Source organism: Nematolebias whitei, chromosome 16, assembly GCF_014905685.2.
Source record: "Nematolebias whitei isolate Nwh7 chromosome 16, NemWhi1, whole genome shotgun sequence".
In the NCBI taxonomy this organism is placed as follows: Eukaryota; Metazoa; Chordata; class Actinopteri; order Cyprinodontiformes; family Rivulidae; genus Nematolebias; species Nematolebias whitei.
Window position 1 is genome coordinate 5846842 of NC_056513.1, and position 24995 is coordinate 5871836.

Sequence of the window (24995 nt, forward strand, 5' to 3'; positions counted from 1 at the left end):
ACACAGCCGAGTTCTTCTCCACGCCTCGTTTGTTTTCGCAATGTGCGCTTTATTTCTGAAAGCTCACATCTGCGCAGGACGTGGACGGTGCTGTGGAAAAGTATTCACCCCCTTTACATATTTCTACCGTCACATTTCAAATCGTCAGGCGGTAATATCAAACAAAAGCCACGGAGGGTAAAATCAAAACTTTCTTTTTAAATTGTGATTTTATTTATAATGGGAAAAAAAACCATCCAAACCAACCTGGATCAAAACTGGGCAAGCCTATGGCAGATTACACGCCTGTCGACAAACTACCAAAATCTAGACCTTGTATAACCTTTGACCTTGATTTGTGACCTTAAACCTTGAAGCTGGGATGAAAAAAGATTATGCAACACGCTGTATAGTGATGGTACAAACGTGTATAAAGTTATTTATTATTAACCTTTATTTAACCAGGCAAATCCCATTGGGATCACAGATCTTGCAAGGGGGGCCTGAGCCTGAAGGCAGCCTAACATGCGTGTTTTGAACTGTGGGGGGAAACCGGAGTACTCAGAGAGAACCCACACCAACAAGAAAACAACAGGCAAACTCCACACAGAAAGACCCCAGGTCCAAACCGGGGGTCGAACCCAGGACCTTCTTGCTGTGAGGAAACCGTGCTAACAACTAATCCATCGTGCTGCCCTTGATAATCTTGAGAAGTTATGACCTTGTTTTAACTTTGATTTTGATTCGTGACCTTGAAGCTGGGGTGATGAAAAGTGTAAACACGCTCTGCCTAACGATGAAACATATGTGCATCAGGTTTCAACTCATTATCTCGGGCGGATCAGAAGTTATGGGCCAGACAAGTGAAAGTTTACGTTTGTACGGCTGAAGACCATACCATAATACGTCCGCCTTTCGCCAGGCGTATAAAAAGTATTCGGCCCCTAAACCAAATAAGTGGTTGTGCCGCCCTCAACTGCAATCAAGTGTTTACCATAACCGCAGATGAGGAACGCTGATCATGGTCCTGCTGCAGAACCCGAGTGACCTCGAGGTCAGAAACTCCTCCTCCTTCAGGACAGCTGTGTTCACCGTTTCGTTAATTACAACGGATGCACCAATGTCACGTTTGTTTTCAAACTGCGTACAAGTAGTAACAATAGAGTACATGCCGATAACAAATACCAATACTGAGCAGTAGAACTTCTAATTACATTTAATCCTTTCCAGCAGTGGGTTTGTAAACTATTTACTGTTTTAAGCAGGTTATCTTTGTCTGACTTTAACCTTCATGTGATGATCTGAAACCTGGAGAAATACTGTACGTACAGCTGGATCTGCTCGGGCCTCCTTCTCCTTCTCCTCCTCCTCCTCCACGGGGGAGGGAAAAGCCTCACAAACACAGGAGTTACATTTCAGCTCCGAAACATTTCCCTCTTTGTTGCTTTGAGAAAACGAGACTTCGACATCAAGACAGAAATGTCACAAGAATCTAAATATTGCTTTTGCATCGCTGCCTGAAATCCCGTCTGCTTTGACTCACACATGCACACACGCATGCACACACACACAGGCATGCATGCGGGTTCAGTCACAGTTTAGGAGACGGTCCTACACTCCGAACCTCTGCTGAGTCACTTTACTGAAAAACAGCCAGCCAGTCCAGATTACAGGGAAGAATTAAAAGGTCCTGACCGCTCATATCAGATTTATTTACTGCCGCAGCGGTTTTACTAGTTTAAGTTTACTTTGTTAAACATGTACCGTGTTGCTCAGTTTTAAAAACCACTTCTTTCTTAGAAGAAAGAGCGATTAGCACACAGCTACCAGCTACAGAGCGACAGCAGGTGAAGTTATACCAGAACAATGAAACTAGTAGCAAAACCTAAATATTTTCTTTAAATTTAACCCAGATCAGACCTCGGGGTGCGAGCTGGACTCCACCAGGGCCGCCTGTTGTCACCGATTCTGTTCAGAACTTTTATGGACAGAATTTCTCGTGCAGCCAGGCCAGGGATTCTGGTCCGGCGGCCTCAGGGTCCCATCTCTGCTCTTCGCAGATGATGTGGTCCTGTTGGAGTCATCGTGCCGTGATCTTCAGCTCTGACTGGAGCGGTTCGCAGCAGAGTATGAAGCGGCTGGGACGAGAATCAGCGCCTCCAAATCTGAGGCCATGGTCTTCAGTCGGAAAAGGGTGGACTGCTCTCTTCGGGTCGAGGGTGAGGTTCTGCCTCAAGTGGAGGAGTTCAAGTATCTCTGGGTTTTATTTACAAGTGGGGGGAAGAATGGAGCGTGAGATTGACAGACGAATTGGTGCAGCGTCTGCAGTATTGCGGACTCTGTTCCAGTCCGTTGTGGTGAAGAGGGAGCTGAGCTGTAAGGCAAAGCTCTCCGTGTACCGGTCGGTTTATGTTCCTATCAACTATGGTCATGAACTCTGGGTAGTGAGCAGAAGAATGAGATTGCGGATACGGTCGGCTGAAATGAGTTTCCTCTGCAGGGTAGCTGGTCCCTTAGAGATAGGATGAGAAGTTCAGTTATCCGGGAGAGACTCGGATAAGAACCGCTGCTCCTCCACATCGAGGGGAGCCAGTTGAGGTGCTTCGGGCATGTCCAACTGGGAAAAGACCCCAGGGAAGACCCAGGACACGCTGGATGGACTATGTCTCTTGGTTGGCCTGGGAACACCTCGGAGTCCTCCCAGAAGAGCTGGAAGAGGTGACTGTGGAAAAAAGATGTCTGGACCTCCCTGCTCAAGCTGCTGCCCCCGAGACATGACTTCAGAGCAAGCGGATGATGGATGGATGGATCAAGCTTCACTGAGAATTATAAATAAATAAAATAAGTAATTGTTTTTGCATTTTAGGCCTGAGGTTGAGAATAAAATCTTTATATTTTTCTTGTAAAACCTCAAAAATACGCTTTCACGAGACGCCACACTCAGTGTATGGGTTGAGGACAACTTCTCAGCTACTACCACGCCCAGTGTCTGTAAAACGTACCGAGTTGTAAATATTTTCGTGTTGGCTGATATAAATTATCTGTGGTTTTCAAAGGTTAGCTTCAGGAGAAAGTTGTACTATTTACTGTTTAAGTCACAGCAGTAAATATTTTAAAAGTTCGTTTTTTTTTCCCCTATTTTCTTATCACACAGTTGTAATGAGCTGAAGCGGCAATGGCGCAGAAAATATACAGCTAATGGTCCAAAATATTAAGCACATGTGCAGAACAAAGATTTAGACTTTCTTACGCCTCCGGGGGCTGACAGTGAAGATCCTCCGGGGGCTTTTTAATGCTCTGTGCTGCAATTCTTAAGTACCCATTACCAAAAAAAATCTATGTTTTTTTTTTTACTGTCAGCACGCTGAAAATAAGAATAAGAACAAACTGCATGAAACGACGACTGCCACGGTTTCAAACTTCACCCAAACGGGTTAAATCTCCGAGCATCATGAATGAAGAATCCCATCTGAGGCTTTAGCTGCTAACTTCAGAACCTGACCTGGATTTATTTTATGTATTTAATTTTAATCTTTAGGGAAGTCTAGTTGTTCTTGATTATTTTTACTACTCCACACATCCCGCAGCTTCCAGGACGCCGAACAGTTTGTGGCAGCAGACGAGGCTAAACATCTGCTGCTCCTCTGGACGAGGCGGAAAACGGCGTCTGAGGGAACGAGGGATGAGGAGGCGACGCGCAAACGCTGAAAGACGGACAAAAATCAGCAGAACGAGGGGAAAACGAGACAAAGTGTTTGAACTGTTGAGAGGACAAGAAGACGGGAATAAACTGATCCTGGACAAAACTTTAACAGTACGTAACTCCACCGCAAAGCGTTGTGTTCATTTACGTTAAACTGCACAACGACATCCCGAGCATCTCGTCAACAAAACACACGAGCACCGAGGAAAGCAGAACAAGAAGATGAGATTTTATGTGATATGGTTTTAAATTTGGACATTTTGGCATGAAAACGATCCTCAATAAAGTTTATCATTAATAATTTTCAGTTTAACAAAGTTAAGTCAGGTCCTCTGGACGGTTTCTTTGTGTTGAAACGTTTCGTAGGCCTGTCACGATAACTAATTTTGCTGGGCGATTAATTGTCTCAGAAATTATTGTGATAAACAATAATATTGTTTCAAATTTGACAATAATTAGTAATTATTGTCAACTTTAAGAATAAATGTTTAATTTGTTTTGTGCGTAGTACCTTTTCTCGACCACTGGATGGCAGTATAAAACTGTTTGAACCGAAGGATGGCTAGTAAGGGAGCAAGCAGCGTGTCTCTAAGAAACATGGGAGGGAGGCCCCCTCTTCAGTTCTCAAAATGGCGGACGCTCGGTGTGATTTGAACACTTTAGCATAACATTTGACACAGTTTTAATTTGAAAAAATTAAAAGTTCTCAGCTTCTTTTTGCAGTATAAAACTAAAGTATAAAACTAAAAAGTATAAAACTTTTTACACAAAGGCACGGGTTTCAACTGTGAATTGTTAGCCCATTGAACCCACTGAACCATGAATTTTGGAGCTTCAACAAAACGGAGGATTTATTGTTTATCGCGATAGGCCTAACGTTTCGTCTTTCATCCAAAGGACTTCATCAGTCCAAGGAGTAACGACAAACTCAGTCCCATAAGTGGCTTACTCACATAGTGGGCCAACCAGTTTACTAGAGATAAGATGGATTCTGGAGTCCGCCCTCTCCCCCGTCGACTCCTCTGAGGCAGCCATAGCCAAAGTGGTTCAAAACATCAAAGTCCATGCTCAATAATCCAGATAAAAAATCCAACAAAGTTAAGTCAGGTCCTCTGGATTGTTTCTTTGTGTTGATGTTATGAACCACTTTGGCTATGGCTGCCTCAGAGGAGTCGACGGGGGAGAGAGTGGACTCCAGAAACCATCTTATCACTGTCAAACTGGTTGGTCCACTATGCGAGTTATGGGACTGAGTTTGTTGTTGCTTCTCGGACTGATGAAGTCCTTTGGATGAAACACGAAACGTTTTAACACAAAGAAACCGTCCAGAGGACCTGACTTGACTTAGTTGGATTTTTTTAACCTGGATTATTGAGCATGGACTTTGAAACTTTTAGGTTTAATAACGAAATTATTAGTTTCCTTGCGTTTCAAGTTTTTACACCACTGGTTCCAATCACAGGCCCACCCTCTCTAACCTCTACGCCACCACTCCCTGATGTAGACGATGTACTTTTACCATCCGTGTACTTAACATACCGTAATAAACCACTCGCTGTAAACAACCGGGTGCCTTAAGGTGGTGTTTAACTGGGCTTACAACTGTTGGAGACTAACTGGTGATTCAAAACTGAAATAAAAAATATGCAGTTTTCGTCTGCAGTCTCACTGTTGCCCACATTGTACCCACCTCGGGTCACTTCGTACCTGCCCTCAAATGAATCTGGACAAGGTTTAATAACTAATATTTACCACCAGCATGTTATTTTATCGGTAAAAGGATAAGCACAGGTTTTTTTTTTTTTTAAAGTCTCCGTGATTCAAAGCCTTGCAAATGTTTGGAGACATTTTGGAAACTTCCAGTTGGCTAAATAATCTCCACTATTCGCAGCGAGTGAAATGCTGGCTTTAACTCTTTCTGGAAGATGCCACTGAAGTGATTTTCCGTTTAAATATTTAAACTTGTTTTAGATAAAGTGGCTTCAGGAACGAACCGTTTTAAGTCCAACGGGTTGATGAATTAAGAGCGGATCTATCAGAAGCAGAGACCAAAGTTATAAAACCTCCAAACTCTAAAGTTTCACTGTGATTCATTCAAACACGATTTTAGAAACCTTTAGGTTGAACTGCGTTATTATCTTCATGAAACTTTATGGTTATTTACAAGTAGAAACAGAAGCAGAGACAAGTAGCACATCTGGCGTTCTTAATATTATATGTAATGCAAAATATGTTAAATAATTTCCCCAAACTGAGGCGGTTCTCAAAAAGTAAGATATTATTTAGGGCTGGACAATAATTCGATATCGATATATATCACGATATACTTTTATTCAATAACGGTGATATGATTCTGAAGCACATTTTCGATATTTTGATATATATTAATCTATGATTACAGTGACGCATTTCTTTTTCTGTTCGGGTTGAAGCGGACGAACAGAAAAAGCCGCAACACAACTACGCAAGTGCGTGGTGACGTACACCACACACAGCTCGAGTCCAGGAGTTAGCGGTAGCAGGCTAGGCTAGGCTAATCTCCAACGCACAGGAAGTTTTCGCTTCAAAATGAGTTCCCATGAACATCAGAATGTGACGGAACAAGCGAAGAGAAAGCAGACGACATAAAGGATAAGAGAGGAAAGACTAATTCGGCGATGTGGAAGTGGTTCGGCTGTCTAAGATCCGATAAACTCCAGGTTTCAGTGTGCTGCAAAATGTGCCGGAGAGTCGTTCCAACTAGCGGTGAGCCAGCGTGTCCCTGAAACATCACCCCCAGCTGTATCAAAAGAGAAAACGAGCATGGGTTAGGTTACGTTGTTGTTTAAAGTTAAACAAATGTTGACAAAGTTGAGAGTTTTATGCTTATTTAACTGTGATTTAAAATTTATTTGAAGGCTAAATACAAATAAAAGGTGAACATTAATTTATTTGTACAGTTTTTCTGAGGCTTTTATATTGTTTATATTGAATTATATCGTTAGACAGAAATTAAGAAATATATCGTGATAAAAGTTTTGGCCATATCGTCCAGCCCTAATATTTATTTTTAACTTTCACTCAGAAACGCTTCAGTGTGGTGCAACTTTTTCTTGAACTTATCAGTTTATGTTTATTTTACACTTATAACTCCCTTTTCTTTCCCCAAACAAAAGAAAGCAAACGACACTCACCAAATGTGTTAGGCCTTCCTGCTGTCCTTGGGTCAAAACGACCCTGAGAACCGAGGCCTCGGGCCGCTTTGACCCAAGGACAGCAGGACGGTGAGTTCCACCATCACCGGCCATAAAAATCATTTATTACTCCACGATTAAGGAGTGAAGGCAGAAAGTGAGCGTGGTTTTGAAAAGCGCAGCTGGCACGTTTCCTCGGTTCGGATCGTTGCTGTTGCTATTTTGGGATCCATTCAGGAAGTGATCTGCAGACCGGCTGCTGACGGAGTGTTCAGCTCCACCAAACAAAAGCTCAACTCGTCGCAAACGAGGACACAAACAGAGAAGGAGCTGCTTTTACACGAGTTTATTCTCATGAGGTTTTCTTTCTTTTTCCTCCAAATTAAATCTCAACAGGTTTGAACCGTCCACCTCACAAAAAGCAGAAAGCAAACGTTTACTTTGATCAAACTCCTGGACCTGAACAGGACACTTCATTTGATATGAATCCGCAGAACAGTCAATAGTTATTTATTATTTTTAGCAAAGTCTTTCCTGGACTTTACAACAAAACTCCAAATCTTGGTAAAAGAAACTAATAAAAGTTAAATCCCATTTAAACTAAGCTGAGATGTCATGCAGGGCTAAAACTTTATGTTAAAAATGCACACAAAATGTATTTAATATAATATTAATCTAATGCAATATCACCACTGTTTATATTGTATATTAGAAAATAAGATTAAAGTTCAATAACAAGATTAGTTAAAAAAAAATGACAGAAAAACACAGAACAACGATGTTTAAACTACATTTAGAGACATATTGCATAGACAAAACATTGTTTCCTTTCTTTAAACGGGGCTTCGGGCTTTCCTTTGCTGGAGTCAATAATTAAGGAACCGTTGACGTTCTTTTTGTTGGGATGTACAGAACTCAAAAAGCTCCTCAAAGCAGGAACCTCAGACACTCCAGCTCCTCCTGAGGGACCTCAAGGTGTTCCCAGGCCAGAAACGATACAGAATCCCCCTCAACAAAGTCTAGATCTGCTCCAGAGTCTCCTTCCAGTGGGAAATGTCTGGAAAACCTCTAAAGGAGACCTCCCAATCAGATCCCTGAACCACCTCAGGTGAGTCTAATGATTCAGAGGAGCATCGGCTCTAAAATTTCAGGTAGCATTAAACTTTTTTATTTATAACTATACCTTAAAATTACAAATATTACTAAAGTGTATTTGGAGATAAAAAAAAACAAAATGCAAACTTGAGCTTAGTGTTTTTAAGTTCTTGACGTTCCAAAGTTTTAGTCTGTTTTCTAGTTATTTGCAAATATCAACCAACATGGACATCTTTTTACGGTTTATATAAGCACCATTACCCTATATCCCTTTTTCAGCTCCATTCCTTCTCCACTATGACAGACCGGAGCAACACCCTCATTACTGCAGACGAGGCTCCGACCCGTTGATCCATCTCCCACTCCACCATGTCTAAGATGAACTACTTCTCTGCCTTTGGACTCCCGTTCTACCATGAAACTCATATCCCACTGCTGCACCAGTGCAGGTTTCCAGTCAGTGGATTTACCAGACAGCAGCGTAGCCACCACGTGGCTAACTGCCCCACCGTGTCCTCCTCGCCACATCTTCTCCTCCTTATTGCCCTCTGCAGTGTTATCAGCTAATGTGCTTCTTTCCCCTCCTGCACTGCAGCCACTGTAGCACAATTACCACAGCTGCTGCACTAATGGCTATTGATGCAGCCGAGAACCCCCCACCCTCCCTCACGCTCACACACATACACGTATTCATAAAAAATTCATGTCCCTAGCTCAATAGGGAGGTTCAGGGGGATCTGGCCAGCCCTGGAAAGAACAATAAATGTCATTTAGCAGAGGAGGAGAGAGGCTGCAGTGTGACACAGAAGCAGATAAATAAACATCAACCTGAAGGAGCGTCAGGTGTTCAGCTCAGATCTGAGGGCGGACAATTAAAGCCCGCGTCTGTACCAGGAGTCCGTGTCGTAGGTAATTCCCTCTTAGCACAGGATTCCTCCCATCCGCCAACCTTTGCTGGGAGAGCTTTAGCGCGCTAAGCCTGCAAACTGAGACTGAACCGGGGGATCACCGGAGACACGGCGGAGGAAAGAAAAACGACGAGGGAGGGTGAAAACCAAGCATCGAAATGGTGGAAAATAAAGAAAGGAGGGCAAACAAAAGGTCAAATAGAGATAGGAACGCAAGAGCAAGGAAGAACACAACAGATTATTTTTTATAAAGGCCCATAGAGGTCAGCGTGTGATGGATAAGAAGAAGAAACAACTCATTTAGGGCAACGCAACGTCCTGACTGACCAGTTTCAAACAGGCAAACCGATAAACAGGAAGTCACATGCAAAGAACAGGAAGCTGAAAACAGTCCCTCACAGATGAGCTCATACCTTCTCCCAACTCTCTCTTACTGTATGTGAATTACACGAGGGGTTAAAAAGAGCAGATGGGTACAGCACTGGTACCAGTTACTAAGAACACTGGACCTTCACACAATAACAGTAGCTGTGAAATCCTTGTTGTCACGAGTTGTATTTTTTATTAACCTTTATTGAACCAGGCAAATCCCACTGAGATCACAGATCTCTTTTGCAAGGGAGGCCTGGACCTGAAGGCAGCTAATCTAAGCTGGTCTAATGTAATATAACAATATAATATCCTGATGCATGCTCAATAATCCAGGTAGAAGTCTGGTCCTCTGGACATTCAAAAAGCAAAACAAACAAACAAAAAAAGACTGAAGAAATCTTTCGGATGAAAGACGAAACGTTTCTACTTTTGTTGTTGTTGTTGTTCATCTATTGAAATGATTCAATGAGGAGGGTCAGGCTGTTTTTATGTCCTGTGGTGAAATATTTTCATTAGAAACTTGAAAAAAAAAAAAGAATAAATTATTTATCCAAAACAATTCCTGTAAATTCTGGTCTGACTGCTAAATAATTTATGAGAAAAAATGATCTTGGGATATTTATTATGATTTTATTTGTTTGTCAATAAATGATTTGTCAAAAGAAATCTGAAAAACGTGGCAGATTTATTCTTTTTTTTTAAAAAACACCAAAAGCAGGATTTTAATTTTAGCTCCTTGAGAAAAGGAGCTGGACCCGTCTGATCTGAAAAATAACGCGGCTTTAATGAGAAGTTGAAAGGTCGTGTGAGGTTGGAAATTATTTCTAAAGGCCAAAAAGATTCATACGACGAGTGTTCGCTGATAAACAGCTTCACCGACGATCGGACAAACTGAAACAAACTAACAGACAACAGCATATAATTTTATTTATTGATAAATCTTTGACACTTCCTGGAATCCTGAGTCTAATGATAAACCAAACTAGAGAAATTGAATGTCCTGCAAAAATGCAGCGTGAATGCTGCAGAAGAACTTGCTGAAAAACAGCTGAAACTGACTAAAAACAAATGATGAAATGTAGCTGAAATGGAAGAACAAGCCTAAATTAGCAGAAGAAAGCAGAAAGAACACTTAATTGCTTAATGGGGTTTAAATCAGCAGAAATTACCACAAAATATAGGAAAGTAGCTAAAAAGGCTGAAATTAGCAACAACAACAAAAAAGCTGAAAAGTAGCTAAATAGGCAGAAAGAAGCTTGAACTACCAGAAGGAAGCCGGAAAGAGCTGAAATTAGAAGAAGAAGAAAAAAACACTGAAAAAGCTAAACTTAGCATAAAAATAACTGCTAAATAGTAGCTGAAATGGTAGAAAAAGCTGAAACTAAAAGAAAAAATCTGAAAGGAGCATAAGCTGAAATTAGCATAAAGAAGTTAATTAGGCTGAAAGTAGCAGAAATTACCAAGAAAAGCTTGAATTTATCTGAAAACAGCTGAAATGGGCTAAACAATGCTAAAATGTAGCTGAAAAGGTAGAACAAGCTTAAATTAGCAGAAGAAAGCTGAAAGAACACATAATTGCTTAATGGGGTTTAAATAAGCAGGAATTACCACAAATATAGGAAAGTAGCTAAAAAAAAGGCTGAAATTAGAAAAAAAAATTGCTTAAAAGTAGCTAAAAAGGCAGAAAGAAGCTTAAACTACCAGAAGGAAGCAGAAAGAGCTGAAATTAGGGGGGAAAAAAGCTTGTAAATAGCTGAAAAAGCTAAACTTAGCATAAAAATAGCTACTAAATAGTATTTGAAATAGAAGAACAGCTGAAACTAACAGAAAAAACTGAAAGGAGCATAAGCTGAAATTAGCATAAAGAAGTTAATTATGCTGAAAGTAGCAGCAATTACCAAGAAAAGCTTCAATTCATCTGAAAAGAGATGAAAATAACTAAATGCTAAAAAAAAAAGGTAGCTGAAAAGGTAGAACAAGAATAAATTAGCAGAAGAAAGCAGAAAGAATATGTTTGTCCAATGAGGCTGAAAAATGCAGAAATAAGCGCAAAAATGTGGAAATTATCTGAAATAGCTGAAAAAAAGAACAGCTGAAAAGTAGCTAAAAAAACAGAAAGAAGCTTAAATTACCAGAAGAAAGTAGAGAGCGCACATTTTTGCTGAATTAGGTTGAAAAAAGTTTAAATGTGTGCAAAAAATGTGGGATTCGCTGAAAAAGCTATAATTTGAAGAAAATAATAACTAAATAGTAGCTGAAATAGCAGAAAAAGCTGAAATTTGTAAAAAAGAATAAGCTGAAAGGAGCATAACAAGCCAAAATTGGTAGAAAAAAAGTTAGAAGAAGCACAAAATGTGGTAGTTAGCAGAAAGAATCTGAAAGGGGCACAAAACAGCTGAAAAAACAGCTGAAAGTAGCTGAAAAAAGTTTAAATTTGCACAAGGAAGCTGAAAGAAGCTGAAGCAGAATAAAATGTGAAAGGAGCAGCAAAAGGCTGTAAACAGATCTAAAGATGTGAAGGATGTAAAATGAGCTCAATTCACTTTCTATGAGAAAAAAAAAATGGCAGAAAAGGCTAAATATTTAAAATAAGCTAAAGTTGAACCAATACAAAAAGTCAAAGCAGGATTGTCCTGAAAGAGCTGAACGTTTTAATTTATAATTTGTTGAAATAGAACCGAAATGGTGGAACAAGAAAAAAAGAGTTGAGTTTTCTAAAAGCTGATAGACAAAAAAAATAACAAAAGGTTTGTTGAAGCAGTTTTCAAATTTACTGCGCAGATACAGAATTACGTTGGGTGCATCACGCTTACATGATAAAGCAAAGATTTTCTTGAGCATGGTGCATTCTTGGACTTGCAATATATTCTGACGCATGCAAGGAATGAAACGCACACACACACACACACACACACACACACACTCGTGGTGGATCACCCAGGCGTCTCCAATAACTAGCTCATTCATATTTTACCAAGTTGCAGTTTCTGTGTGTACACGAGGGGGCGGATACAACAACAACGATGGCTTCCTACCAGTCGAGTATCAATAATGCAAAATCTAAACTGCCATTCAGAAACGAAACAAACTGCACGAAAAGGAAGAAGCTGACAAAAACGTGGAGAAGATATAAACGACACGCAGGACAGACAGAGGAGACAACGGCACCGAAAGGTGCACGAGGTACGACAACAGAAGCAGACAACGCCGGCAGTTAAAGTCTCATTTTTAAAGCAAATAAAGACACAATAAAAGCGAGCAAGAATTTATTACAAAGCCAACACGCCGACTTCTGCAGCCACACAGATCTAGCAGCGGCTTTATGTTTAACTCCTGCTGAGCTGCACTGATAAGGAGGCAAATCAGGCATCTATGCAAATACTGGATAATGAGTAACAAGAAAATACAGAAACGGTAAATATTTTTACAAAAAGCGTTTATCCAGAAGAGTTCAAGGATCAAACGTACAGTGTGAGCACCCTGTTCGTTAGGAGGCTGGCTTCAAGATGATAGAAGATGTTTCAAGTTTTTATGGGCATTAAATGCAAAAATAATCTCAATTCAGGCTCGTCACAATATTTGGAACATTAAAATTTAATACTAAGGTTCCAAATAATCGCAATAAATTTAATTTTAAATGTCAAAATGCCACCAAAAATAACGCAAATCTAATAAAAAAGGAACTAAATCTCAACAACTAAATGCTAAAACTGGCATACCAGGCAGGAGCTTAAAGATGAACTAAAACCAGAGTAGCTAAAAGCTAGTAGCTAAAAGGTAAACATACCTAAACTATAGCTAAAAGCTAGACCCAGAAAACAGTATCTAAAAGCTAAAACAAGCAAATCGGTAGCCAAAAGCTATTAAAATCATAGCTAAAAGCTAACTTTGTCAAAACATTTGCTAAAAAGGTCAAATTAACTCAACTGCATCTAAAAGCTAAAATCAGAAAAGAGTATCTAAAAGCTAAAACGAGCAAAGCAGTAACCAAAAGCTATTAGAATTATAGCTAAAAGCTCACTTTGTCAAAACAGCAGTTAAAAGGTCAAAATAGCTAAACCATAGCTAAAAGCTAGAAACAGAAAGCTAAAATCTGAAAGATAAAATGAGCAAAGCAGTAGCCAAAAGCTATTAAAATCATAGCTAAAAGCTAACTTTGTCAAAACATTTGCTAAAAAGGTCAAATTAACTCAACTGCATCTAAAAGCTAAAATCAGAAAAGAATATCTAAAAGCTAAAACGAGCAAAGCAGTAACCAAAAGCTATTAGAATTATATCTAAAAGCTCACTTTGTCAAAACAACAGTTAAAAGGTCAAAATAGCTAAACCATAGCTAAAAGCTAGAATCAGAAAGCTAAAATCAGAAAGCCAAAATGAGCAAAGCAGTAGCCTAAAGCTATTAGAATCATAGCTAAAAGCTAACTTTGTCAAAACATTTGCTAAAAAGGTCAAATTAACTCAACTGCATCTAAAAGCTAAAATCAGAAAAGAGTATCTAAAAGCTAAAACGAGCAAAGCAGTAGTCTAAAGCTATTAAAATATTTGCTAAAAGTTAACTTTGTCAAAACAGTAGGTAAAAGGTCAAATTAACTCAACTGCATCTAAAAGCTAAAACGAGCAAGGCAGTAACCAAACGCTATTAAAATTATAGCTAAAAGCTCACTTTGTCAAAACAGAGGCTAAAAGTAGCAGAGTGGTAGCTAAAAGCTAAAAGTAGCATCAGAAAACAAACACAGAAATTAGGCTGCTGAAGATTTCAAAGAAAATGTTTTTGAAGGAATTTTAAAAAATCTCAATGTATTTATATGGGGAGAATTTTATTAAAAATAAAGTTAAACATTTTGAAATTATTAAGGTTACTAAAACCAAACGTCAGGGCACACTACTCCCAATGAAGCCAAATGTTTTGATACAAACATTATTAAAAAGGAGCTCAAAATATGTGGAAGTAGTTTGATTACAAAAACAGAAAGAAACTAAAAACATGAAAACTGTGAATGCTGACTCAGCATTAAAACAAACAGGAAAAAATCAAAACAGAGGCGCCGTGCACGGCAGATCATACATGTGGCAACTTCAGCAGGGTTATTTCTGTAAACATGTGCAGGAAAGAGTCACCAACAACGACGTGCAACCGTTAATTCTTTCAGCAGCTCAAACTTCTTCGGCTTGCTTGAACGAGGGGTCTCACGCCACAAGTGTGTGTGTTCCTGTCGAACATGTGAACAAGCGTGGGAGGAAGGGAATGTGGTCGAAGCCGCCCCAAATCAAAAACATCCACTGCTTGTGTGTGTGTGTGTGCACAAGAAGAGGAGGGCGAAGGGAAGCAACAAGACTAATCTGAATGTTGAGCGGGGCACGGTTTCAAAGACTCGGTCAATAAAAAGCCGAAACTGAGGCGAGTCGAAAGCAGCGTGCAAATGATGTCACGCAAAGTTTACCCACGTCACTCTCTGCGTGTGCGCACGCCGATGCGTGTCCGCTTCACGCCAGCGAAGTGGTTTAAATTTAGCCACCGTCCCAGATGACTTTAACAATGCCATGGCTACCAGGAAGGCCGTCCGCACCACGTTAGCGCCGTGCTAACGGTGAAACCGGAGAAGTGTTGAACAGGGGAAGGGAGGGAAGAGGGGAAGGCCTTCATTTTATGAACACTCAGCCACCCACACTCCGACCTCAGCCAAGAGTAGGACAGCAGTGTGTGTGTGCGTGTGTGTCAGAGACATTCCTCTGTGAGGTGGATGCCAAGGAGCGGACAGAGCAGAAGACAGAGCGTCCTGAGCTAGTGTTTCAGTGGAACTAACGAGGCCCTCGCTGCGCACGTCGGCCTCGCAGCTGTAAACTCGTCGTCGGAGATTAGATAATCGGATGTGACTGGATGTTTTGTCAGGAAAATAAAAAATAAAAAAAAGAGAGAGAACGGGTCGGGATTCTGCTCTGGATCAACACGGCGGGCCGTTGGGTCGGAGGCACGTGCCTGTAGCTGAAAGGTCACGGGTTTGGATCCTGCGACGGACAGAAGCGGTGAAATTAAAACAAAGCATAAACCCACAGCTCTAAACGAAGATATCTTACAAGTCATTTTAGTCCAGGCAGCCTCGTAAAAGACATTTTGTGCAATAACTGCAAAACGAGCCGTTAGTGCCAAGAACATTCAACTCTCAGCTACTACCACGCACAACTCTAACTCAGTCAATATTTGCAAAATTGACTGAGTTAGAGCAATTTTTCTGTTGGCTAATTAGGATTAGCTGTGGCAGCCATTCTTGAAGCAGGCTGACTCCTAAATTATTCACTTGTGTACGTAAATCCAAGGATTACTTCCTTAAAGTTTCACTAAAGCGGTCCACTGGTTCTTGAGATATTTTGCTAAAACTACAAACGCACAAAAGAGCAAAAACATTATCGCCGGGTGTTAAAGGAGATACACGCTGCGCCGTGTGATACGACCTCAGTTTGGAGAAAAAAGTGTTTAATTCTGACAAATCCAAACAAAAGCAGGACTGAGACAAAGATGGACGACTCAAACGTTTCGTGACAGTTTCTGCTATTACTTAGTACCCTTCACAATAAAAGCCTCTTCAAAAGGTTAAACTCCAGTGTCCTTCACTGACCCGTCCCTTTCCATTTTCTTTTAAAATCCACTTTAACGATACAAAATTGCGTTTTTTGATCGTTAAAAGCAGCTAAGCTGAGAAGCTAAGCTACGAGCTAAGTCAACAGGCCGACCTGGGGGGGGGGGGGGGGGGGTGGAACCTTAGTCTTGTCAAAGCTTCAAAGCGCCTCCCTCCCATGCAGCTCGCTCCCTCACTATCCATCCTTCAGTTCAGTCTTATACTGCCATCAGGTGGTCAAGAAAAGGTACTACACTAAAAACAAATTAAGATAGAAACGTGTTCTTAAATTTGAAGCTAATTACTAATTATTGTCAAATTTCAAACAATATTATCGTTTATTGCAATAATTTCTGAGACAATTAATCGTCCAGCAAAATCTGTTGTCGTGGCAGGCCTAGCTTAGCAACGAGCAATAAATTACATTTATCTGAGTAAACAAAAGTGCGACATTTTATATTTCCAAATAGTAAGACTGCATCAGTGATTAATGAGGATTAACAAACAAAAACGCATGAATAGCTCATTTTTAAAAGCGTTAATAAATCTTTTATAAGGGGGAGTGGTGGTGCAGAGGTTAGAGAAGGTCGGCATGTGATCAGAAGGTCGCGGTTCGACTCTTCGTATCGACAACATAAAAAAACGTGGGTGAAAAAGGTGAAACGCCCACACCTGTCGTCACCATTATTAGCCCCACTCTGGGCCCTTGAGCAAGGCATTTAACCCCCACCATCTGCTCCCCCGAGCGCCCGAGATGGCAGCTCTCTGCTCCACACAGAGGGCTGTGGTAGCTCAGTGGTCTGTGGTTGTGTCAGGAAGGGCATCCGGCGTAAAAACAATTGCCAAGTCTTTGTATGAGTTAGTTCGCTGCAGCGACCCCTGAAGAAGGAGCAGCCGAAATAAAAATAAATAAATAAATCCTTTATAAGCGGGCCCCTTTTGTGGAGAGGCATCACTTATGGGTGAGTTCTTGTTTTTGCCTTTACACCGATGCCAATCTTACAGTTATTTGCATAAAATCCTACAGTTACAAGTGCAGCAGCAGCTAGCTGTAGCACATCCGATGCAACCTGGAGCACATCCTGTAAGAAAATTATACAATTCGTGCGGGAAAACTGATGGCAAAGTAAAAGATTTGTAAATTATTGTTTGCAAAAACCTCTATTTACATTGTAAATCGATTATCAGTGCATTTCATAAATTTTAAAACCTAAATGACGGTAGCTTATTTAACATAATAAACACTGGTAAATTAATTAATTCATTCATTCATACAACCTTTATTTGTATATAATTAGCGCACAATAGTGGATTTTAAAAACACTAATAATTACAGACTGCTGATCAACATTTAGCAGAAAAGCTAACATGATTAGCATTACTGGAATTTTAGACACAAATTAAACGTCACTAAAGACAGTTATGTTCTGATAAATTCACTTATTACTCAAAGAGACATTCTTCAAGGTTCAGTGAAAAAATAAAAATATACAAGACAACTTTACTGCAACCCGTTTCTACTACAGTAACTGTACTTGGACAAACCAAGGAGCAACTCTTCTGTTGTTTCTCCTAAAGAGGCAACGCAAATAAAACTCGGCGTCTCAGAGATTCACCGGAGAAATCACCTCCCAGGTCGCAGTTACCTGCAGCTTCAGCTGGAAGCCGTTCTGCTTAAAGACACGGTGGGAAAGACACCAGAGGGTTCCCAGTGTCATCGTCTCCAGCCTCACTAATACTTGGTCTATAAACACAGACACACACTTTCCATAATTACAGGTTTGCCCTGACGTGGGTGTGTCTGAGAACCACTAGACCAACGCACATTGTACTGGGATGTACGCAGGAAAATAAACAAACAGCTTAAGAAAAGTAGGATTGCATTTTCTGCAAAAATGCAGCGTGAAAGCCGAGCGAAACATCCGAATATTAGCGAAAAGTACCCAAACACAATCTAAAAAGTAGCAAAAGGCTAACAAAAGAAGCAAATGCAAGATAACAGTTCAATTCAGTTTATTTATATAGCGCCAACATAAGCCGTCTCAGGGCACTGAACTGAAACATTCATACAGAAATAATAAGTTTACACTATTTAACTGAGGAGCAGACTGCTTTGAGTTTAACTCCATCGCAGAACTCTCATCTTGAGCAAGCACGAAGGCGACAGTGGAAAGGAAAAACTCCCTCATCAGGAAGAAACCTTTAAAGTTCAAAGTACCAAGAGGCTACATAAAGTTAAAAATATAGCAGAACAGTAGATAAAAGTACTGTAGCTAATTGGCTAACGAGGAGCTAAAAGTAACAGAAAAGTAGAAAACCATAGCTAAAAACTAAAAGTAGCTAAATGCTACTAGTAGCAGAACAGAAACAAAAAGCACCAATTAGCAACAGTTAGCTTGGAGTTACATGATCTAAAAAGCTAGCTAGAAGCTAAAAGTACCAGAACCATAAAAGAACTGCAGCTAAAATGTAAAAATAGCAAGAGGCTAGCTAATAGCAAAAAGGTAGCAGAATGGAAGCTAAACTAAAAGTAGCAAAATGCTAGCAAAACGCTATTAGTAGCGGAACAGAAACTAAAATCAGCAAAGCTAGCTGCATTAATTTACTAAAAGGCTAGCTAGTAGCTACAATTTGCAGAATAGTATAAGGATGACAGCTAAAAACTAAAAAGTAGCTAAATGTAAGCTAATAGTTAAAAGTACCAAGAGGTTCATTAAAAGCCAAGAATAGATGGCTAGCTAAAAAACTATAAGTAGTACAACATAAACAAAAAGCAGTTAAATGTTAGCTAAGAGTTAAAAGTACTAAAAGGGTGGCTAGTAGCGAAAAGTAACAGAAGGACGACAGCTAAACATTAAAAGTAGCAAAAGGCTAGTAAAACGCAAAAAGTAGCTAAACAGAAGCGAAAAGTGCCAATTAGCAGCAGTTAGTTAAATGATCTAAAAGGTTAGCTAGAAGCTAAAAGTACCAGAACAATAAAAGAACTGTAGCTAAAATCTAAAAGCAGCAAGAGGCTAGTTCATAGCAAAAAAGAGCAGAATGGAAGTTAAACTAAAAATAGCAAAAAGCTAACTAGAAGCTAAAAGAAACAGTAGAAAAACAATAGACAGAAACTAAAAATAGAAAAAGGATAGCTAAATGCTATAAGTAGCAGACCAGAAACTAAAAGCAGCAAAAAGTTAGCCAAGATGTAAAAACACTAAAAGGTAAGAACAGAAGTAATGGAACAGTAGAAGGCTGATGGCTAAAAACTACAAGTAGCAAAAGGCTAGCTAAACATCATCATTAGCAAACAAACTAAAAGCAGAAATCAGAAGTCGTTAGCTTGGAGTTAAACGATCCAAATGGCTAGCTAGAAGCTTAAAGTACTAGAACAATAGCAAACTTCAGCTAAAATCTACAGCAGCAAAAGACTAGCTAATAGCAAAAAGTAGCAGAATGGTAGCTAAAAACCAAAAGTAAGTGGAAAACAAAAAATGGTGCAAGTATGCAAATGGAACGACGTTTCTGGAAGAACTGAAGGGAACTCGGTTACTTCTGTGGAGAATATATTTGCAAATAAAGTTGAATAATTTGAAAAGTATCAAAGTTACAAAAGCCTTAGCAGCCATCTTGTAAATGAGCTGAACATTTTGACGTATGAACGTTTGAATTGCAGTTTGTGTTGGAAGCTGATCCACCGTACAACTCTGTTAAAAAAACACAAATTTTCACACGTTCCATGCGTTTCCTCTTCGCACCTTGTTGAAATTTCTGACAATTATCGACACAGAAAGCCAACGACTCATAAATCGCGTGTATTTCACAGCCGAAGTGCAATTTCAGCCTCACGCTGTGAACTTTGCGTCTCCAGCCATCGAACCTGCTGCTGCTCTCATTAGGTGTGGGTTAAGCTGCATTCGAGCACACCTTTTCCACGCTGCGTGCTTCAAAGCGCAGTCTGTAGCGCAGACCCTCCAGATTTCACCCTCCTGGGAGTTTTTGTGCGCACGTCTGTGTGCCGATACTACTTCCTAGGACGCCTGCTTCTGAAGTGACTACATACAGCCATCTAGCTGCAGCTCTGTTCTTCTGAGGGAAACCAGGAGGGGGATTTGCAGCCCTAACAATCCATACCTACACATCTACAACGTAGCATACTAACAGGCAGTTCAGGCACCATCTGTGGGTAAAAAGGAGCAGAGCGGATGGATGCCACTGTCTTTAAGCCGTAATCCCTCCATTCTTGGAGCATTTGTTGCCGGCCATCTAATGGGCGGATCGGTATTAGGTCCACAAGAGCTGCTGGGAGCTCCTTGCACTATTAAAAAAATAAATTACTGCCTCTCTCTAAAGCTAGAACCCGTCCATCCTGCGCAGCTCTTAAATAACCACAGCGGCAGCCTTCAAAAATTAAAGACGCTCTTATTTTAGCATTTCAAAAGGTGGGCAAGGGAACTGGGCTCGTTGCAGCAACAAAAGGGATAACAATGTTGACATTCCCCAACATGTATCCTTTAGTGTTTTCTAAAGGGAAACCGGAGACGGCCCACAGGGGATGTGGTGTGAACAGGGAACAGTTTACTGCCGTCTGTCTCAGTGCCTTTGATGCAAAGTCGCTACGACCAAACGCCAAAATCAAATCTGATCCTTCAAGACGAGATCGGTAGTAAACCAAGATCCTGATGGGACGAAATAGATTCAGCAGTTCTCCATATGTTACCACTGCCCCCTATCAACAGGAAATCATTGTAGCATTCTAACTGGAATTATAGCGTTTGCATTACTTGAAGGAAAAAGTGCACGATCTTTAAACGAATGTGCAGGGTTTTTTTAGATTATTTTTAATTAAGCTCTAGATGTCATTTAAAGAAAAAGGAGATTTCCAGCTTAATAAGAACCGTTTTCACCTCCGAAGGACGGTTACGTTCAGCAAAAAGGCAGCTGTTAGTAAGTGTTTGCAGCCCTGTGGGCACCGACTGTTGATTTTAGAAGTATGTTACAAAGGTTACAGGGGCATAAACTGCTGCAGCTTTTCAGAGCAAGGAAGCAAAGTGTTGCAACGCTGCTGCTGCTGCTAACCCGTCTTGCAGAACAACTTCCAGCCGATTGCAAAGAGCAAGAAAAGGAGAAGTTCTTCTCGTGCATTGTGTCAGCCCCACCACCACCTCCAGACGTTGGTTACAACTTTCTGAGCGCACAAATCAGAACCTCACAGTTAGCCCTGCCTCCCCAAAAACCTCCAGGACTTCCGCTGTTGTGCGCGTTCGGTTTTGCCAAAACGTCAGCTGTCATTTCCAAACAGCAGCATTCGCTTTAGCTGGCAACGTGTGTTTTTACAAGTGCAATGTAGGGAGTGGGGCTCAGGGGCTGTTCTAGAGGGTGGCAATAAGTGGCAGCTGCCCTTGGAAAAAAAAAAAAAACACCATCTTGGCACCCTATTTGTTGGCTAGTTTATATGTTTTTGTACATTTTGCAAAACGCAAGTCAAAAGACATTTCCACAGAACTTTATTATCACCAATGTAGAGTTTGTGCCCCACCTTTTGAATTCCAAAATGGTTTTACCCACCAACAAAACTGGAAATTTCACCAGGAGACAAGTTTCAAAACCAATTCTGCTCATTATTTCTGTAAATTCACTAAAATATATATATATATATGTACTTGACACAGTTTAGGGTGCTCGTTTAGAAAGTGTAGTTGCTTATTTAGGCTTGTTGTCCGTCACGTCTGTCCGCTAAAGAAAAACGGTCTGGTTGCTGCGTCCATCAACCACAGCAGGGTTACATGCACAACCTGTCCCACTCCGTCTCTGATTAGCAAATACTCCGTTTTATTAGGTAACACTAAACTGATTCACACGACCGATAAGTGAAAAGTGTTGGCAGACCTAAAAAAGTAAAATAACCGTGTTCTTTAAAACAATTTTGCGATAAATACTTAATAAATTTAATGATATATATATATATAAATTAAGAGGACTGTCCATCCTTTATCATGAGGTAGTGAGGGTGGGTCGCCTCACAGCGATAAAGTTGCAGGTTCACAACCCGGCTGCGACCTTCTTGTATGGAGTTTACATGTGCACACACCGGTCTTCTTCAAGCACTTTGGTTTTCTACAAAAAACATGCACGATAGGTTAATTAGCCACTCTACATTGTCACTTGGTGTGTTCATGTGAACGGTTGTCTTTCTCGTGACCTGTCCAGAGTGTACCCCACCCCTCGTCCAATCACCGCTGGATGGGGATCCTGTGACCCAGAGCGGAAAAGCGGTTAAGAAAATAAATGGTTGCTGGTTTCTTCTGCAAGATTTGGCAACACTGCTGCCAACCATCAAAGAAACGATACAACTTTTTGACTAAAAAGGTGCATTTCTTTGGAGTCAGCCAAGCAATGCACTGGATAGAAATGAAGATGGGACAGGAAGGAAGGAGCCTCCTGAATGGAGAGCAATACCACGGCCAGCGGTAGGTGTCACGACCGAGTAATGCAATACCAGCAATCACCCAAGTCTGTGATCGTTCATATTCAGCTGAATCGCTGACTTCGTTCATCCCATTTGGATTTTGGCAGCGAAAACAAACTTTGTTTTGTTTACATCAGTCACGTGTTTCAGCCAGCTTAGCCACTGGTGCTTTCTACTGAACCGTTGCTTAAAACTGAGTGTAAGCCACGCCCACCCAGCTGCCCAACCACGCCCACCCAGCTAACCGATTAAGCTTGCTTAATTAGCATTCAGGTTACGTGTTGTTTCATGTAATCTGTAATCTCGGACAAATAACCTGAATGTACAAATTTAAAGTCCAAAAGTTAAACTTTTCCTGCCAACAGTAAATCCCCCCCCCGCCCCCCCCCCAACAATTGCTGGAACCTCATGCCCAAACTTTGCCACCCTGAGGAAAAATATTTTGATCCGCCACTGCCGAGTGTCAACAAGTTCACCCTGTTGATGGTGATCGTAGCTGTGCAGCTTAATACAACTGAAGGGGCCTCAGCCCCGCTCCTCCTTACCACTATGCGCGTGTTCTTCTGCTCCGTGGAGGGCGCACAGTCCGAGTCCTGCTGCTTGCTCTGCGGCTGCTTGCTGCCGCCGGACTTCTTGGCCCTTTGCTCCAGGGTCCTCTGGTACAGGTGGACGGTCTCCCTCCGCTCGAGCTCCAGCTGCTCGAAGTGGGCTTGCTGGTACCGGGTCTCGCAGATGGTGTGGTGTCTCCGGCAGCCCTCGATCCGCTGCCTCAGCCGCTCCACCACCGTGCTGTGCTTAGGTGTGCCCACGGCTCCGGCGGGCACCACGGCTCCGCTGCCCGGGTTCATGCCGCTGTTGATGCAGAGACTGCCGTTGGGTCCGACGGCGGGGGAGGCGAAGTCCCCCATCACCGCGGCGACTCGTGGCTGCTATTTTGGAGGAACTTTGTCTCCCCAGTCCCGGTCGAGCCCGCCGCCGCCTCCACCTCCTCCAACCGAGCTCGAATCCGTCCGGAAGAGCCGCCGAGGCGGAGGGTTTAAAGGGCGGTTAGCCGCCTTCTTCTCGTCCCGAACCAAAACAAGCTCGAGCCGCTGCCACGCTGCTAGCAAACAACAACAAAAACTCCTCGCGCGCGGGGTGACCACAGAAAAGCGGTAAAAAAAAAAAGAAAAAAAGGCGAACGGTCACACGCGCACAAACCGTCCCGCTCCGGAGCAGCGGCGGTTCTCCGCTCGCCGTCCTTCGGTGTCGTCCTCCGAGAAAAAGTTTTGCTGCCTACGCCGAACACGCTCCGGAGTTTCCCGGAGAACTTGCATCTCACATAACGAGCGAAAGAAAGAAAGAAATCCCGGGGAAGACGCTCGCTAAGTCCGACTAAAATGCGGGGGGGGACGAAGACAAGAGCCCCGCGGTGGTCCCGCGGAGAAGCAGCCGGGAGTTCTTTACTCCCAGACGGCGCAGAGCGCGGATCTGAGAGGCAGGGGCGGAAGTGTGTGAGCCGGAGTGCTCCTGGCCGCCACCATGACAATAATCAGGTCCGCTTCTTCACCATAACCAGCGGAGTGATATCAGGACGGGAGCCGAGTGAGACCAGCGGCTGGCTGCGAGGAGCACCGCCGAGGGAGGCGCGGAAAACCCGGAGCAGAGTGCGGAGAGGAGCCGGGCTGCGGTCCAAGCACACCCCCCACCCGGCCCGGTGCCACCCGAGAGCACGCATGCAAATAAAACTAGAGAAACTGCATTTCCTGCGAAAACGCAGTGTGCATGCTTACTGCAGAAGAAGTAGCTGAAAAACAGCTGAATGTCAGTAAACACATGCTGAAATGGGAGAACAAGCCTAAATTCATTCATTCATTCAACATTTATTTATGCAGGTTAATCCCATTGAGGCTCTGGGACTCATTTACAAGAGAGACATGATTTTGACAAAGATGACAATAAAGGATGCGTACAATTTTTTATTTTTTTTTAACAAGTGAAAATAAAATAGGAAAAGTAACAAAAGAACAGGTTGTAAGGTAGAAAACTAAAAACAGGAACATGTATGCATTATTTTTCTGTTTTTTTTCCCAGGAATTTAAAAGATGTTTAAAGCCACAGAGAGGTCAAGGTTGAGAGAAATTAGCAGGAGAAATGACACATATTTGCTAATAAGCAGAAATGAGCACAAAAGTTAAGAAATTAGCTTAAAAAAGGCTGAAAATACAAAAACAAAATAGCTTAAAAGTAGCTTAAAAAGCAGAAAGAAGCTTAATACCAGAAGAAAGTATAGAGACCACAATTTTGCTCAATTAGGCTGAAAAATACTGAAATGTGCTGAATAAGCTAAAATTAGCATAACAACAGCTAAACAGTACCTGAAATAGCAGAAAAAAGTTGACAGGAGCATAACAAGCTGAAATTAGCATAAAGTTATTTCAGCTGAAAGTAGCAGAAGTCACCATAAAACTTGAATTTATCTGAAATTAGCTACAAAAATGCTAAAAAGTTAGCTGAAAAGGTAGAACAAGCTGAAATTAGTAGAAGAAAGCAGAAAAAAACACACTTGCCCAATTAGGTTTAAAGAAGCAGAAATTAGCAGAAAAAAGTGGAAATTTTCTGAAAAAAGCTGAATTTAGCAACAACAACAAAAAACAGCTGAAAGCAACCCAAAAAAATTGGCAGAAAGAAGCTTAAATTACCAGAAGGAAGTGGAGAGAG

At 41.4% G+C, this 24995-nt stretch overlaps 1 protein-coding gene across 1 annotated transcript in view; it reads right to left on the reverse strand.

Annotated features, from left to right (window-relative positions):
* Positions 1-23381, reverse strand: part of maml3 (mastermind-like transcriptional coactivator 3) — a 155531-nt gene extending 132150 nt beyond the window's left edge. Inside the window, exon 1 of the mRNA XM_037689599.1 lies at positions 22841-23381. Within this exon, the coding sequence (XP_037545527.1) occupies positions 22841-23203 (363 nt within the window). The 5' untranslated portion in view covers positions 23204-23381. The remainder of the gene's footprint in view (positions 1-22840) is intronic.
* Positions 23382-24995: the final 1614 nt, after the last annotated feature.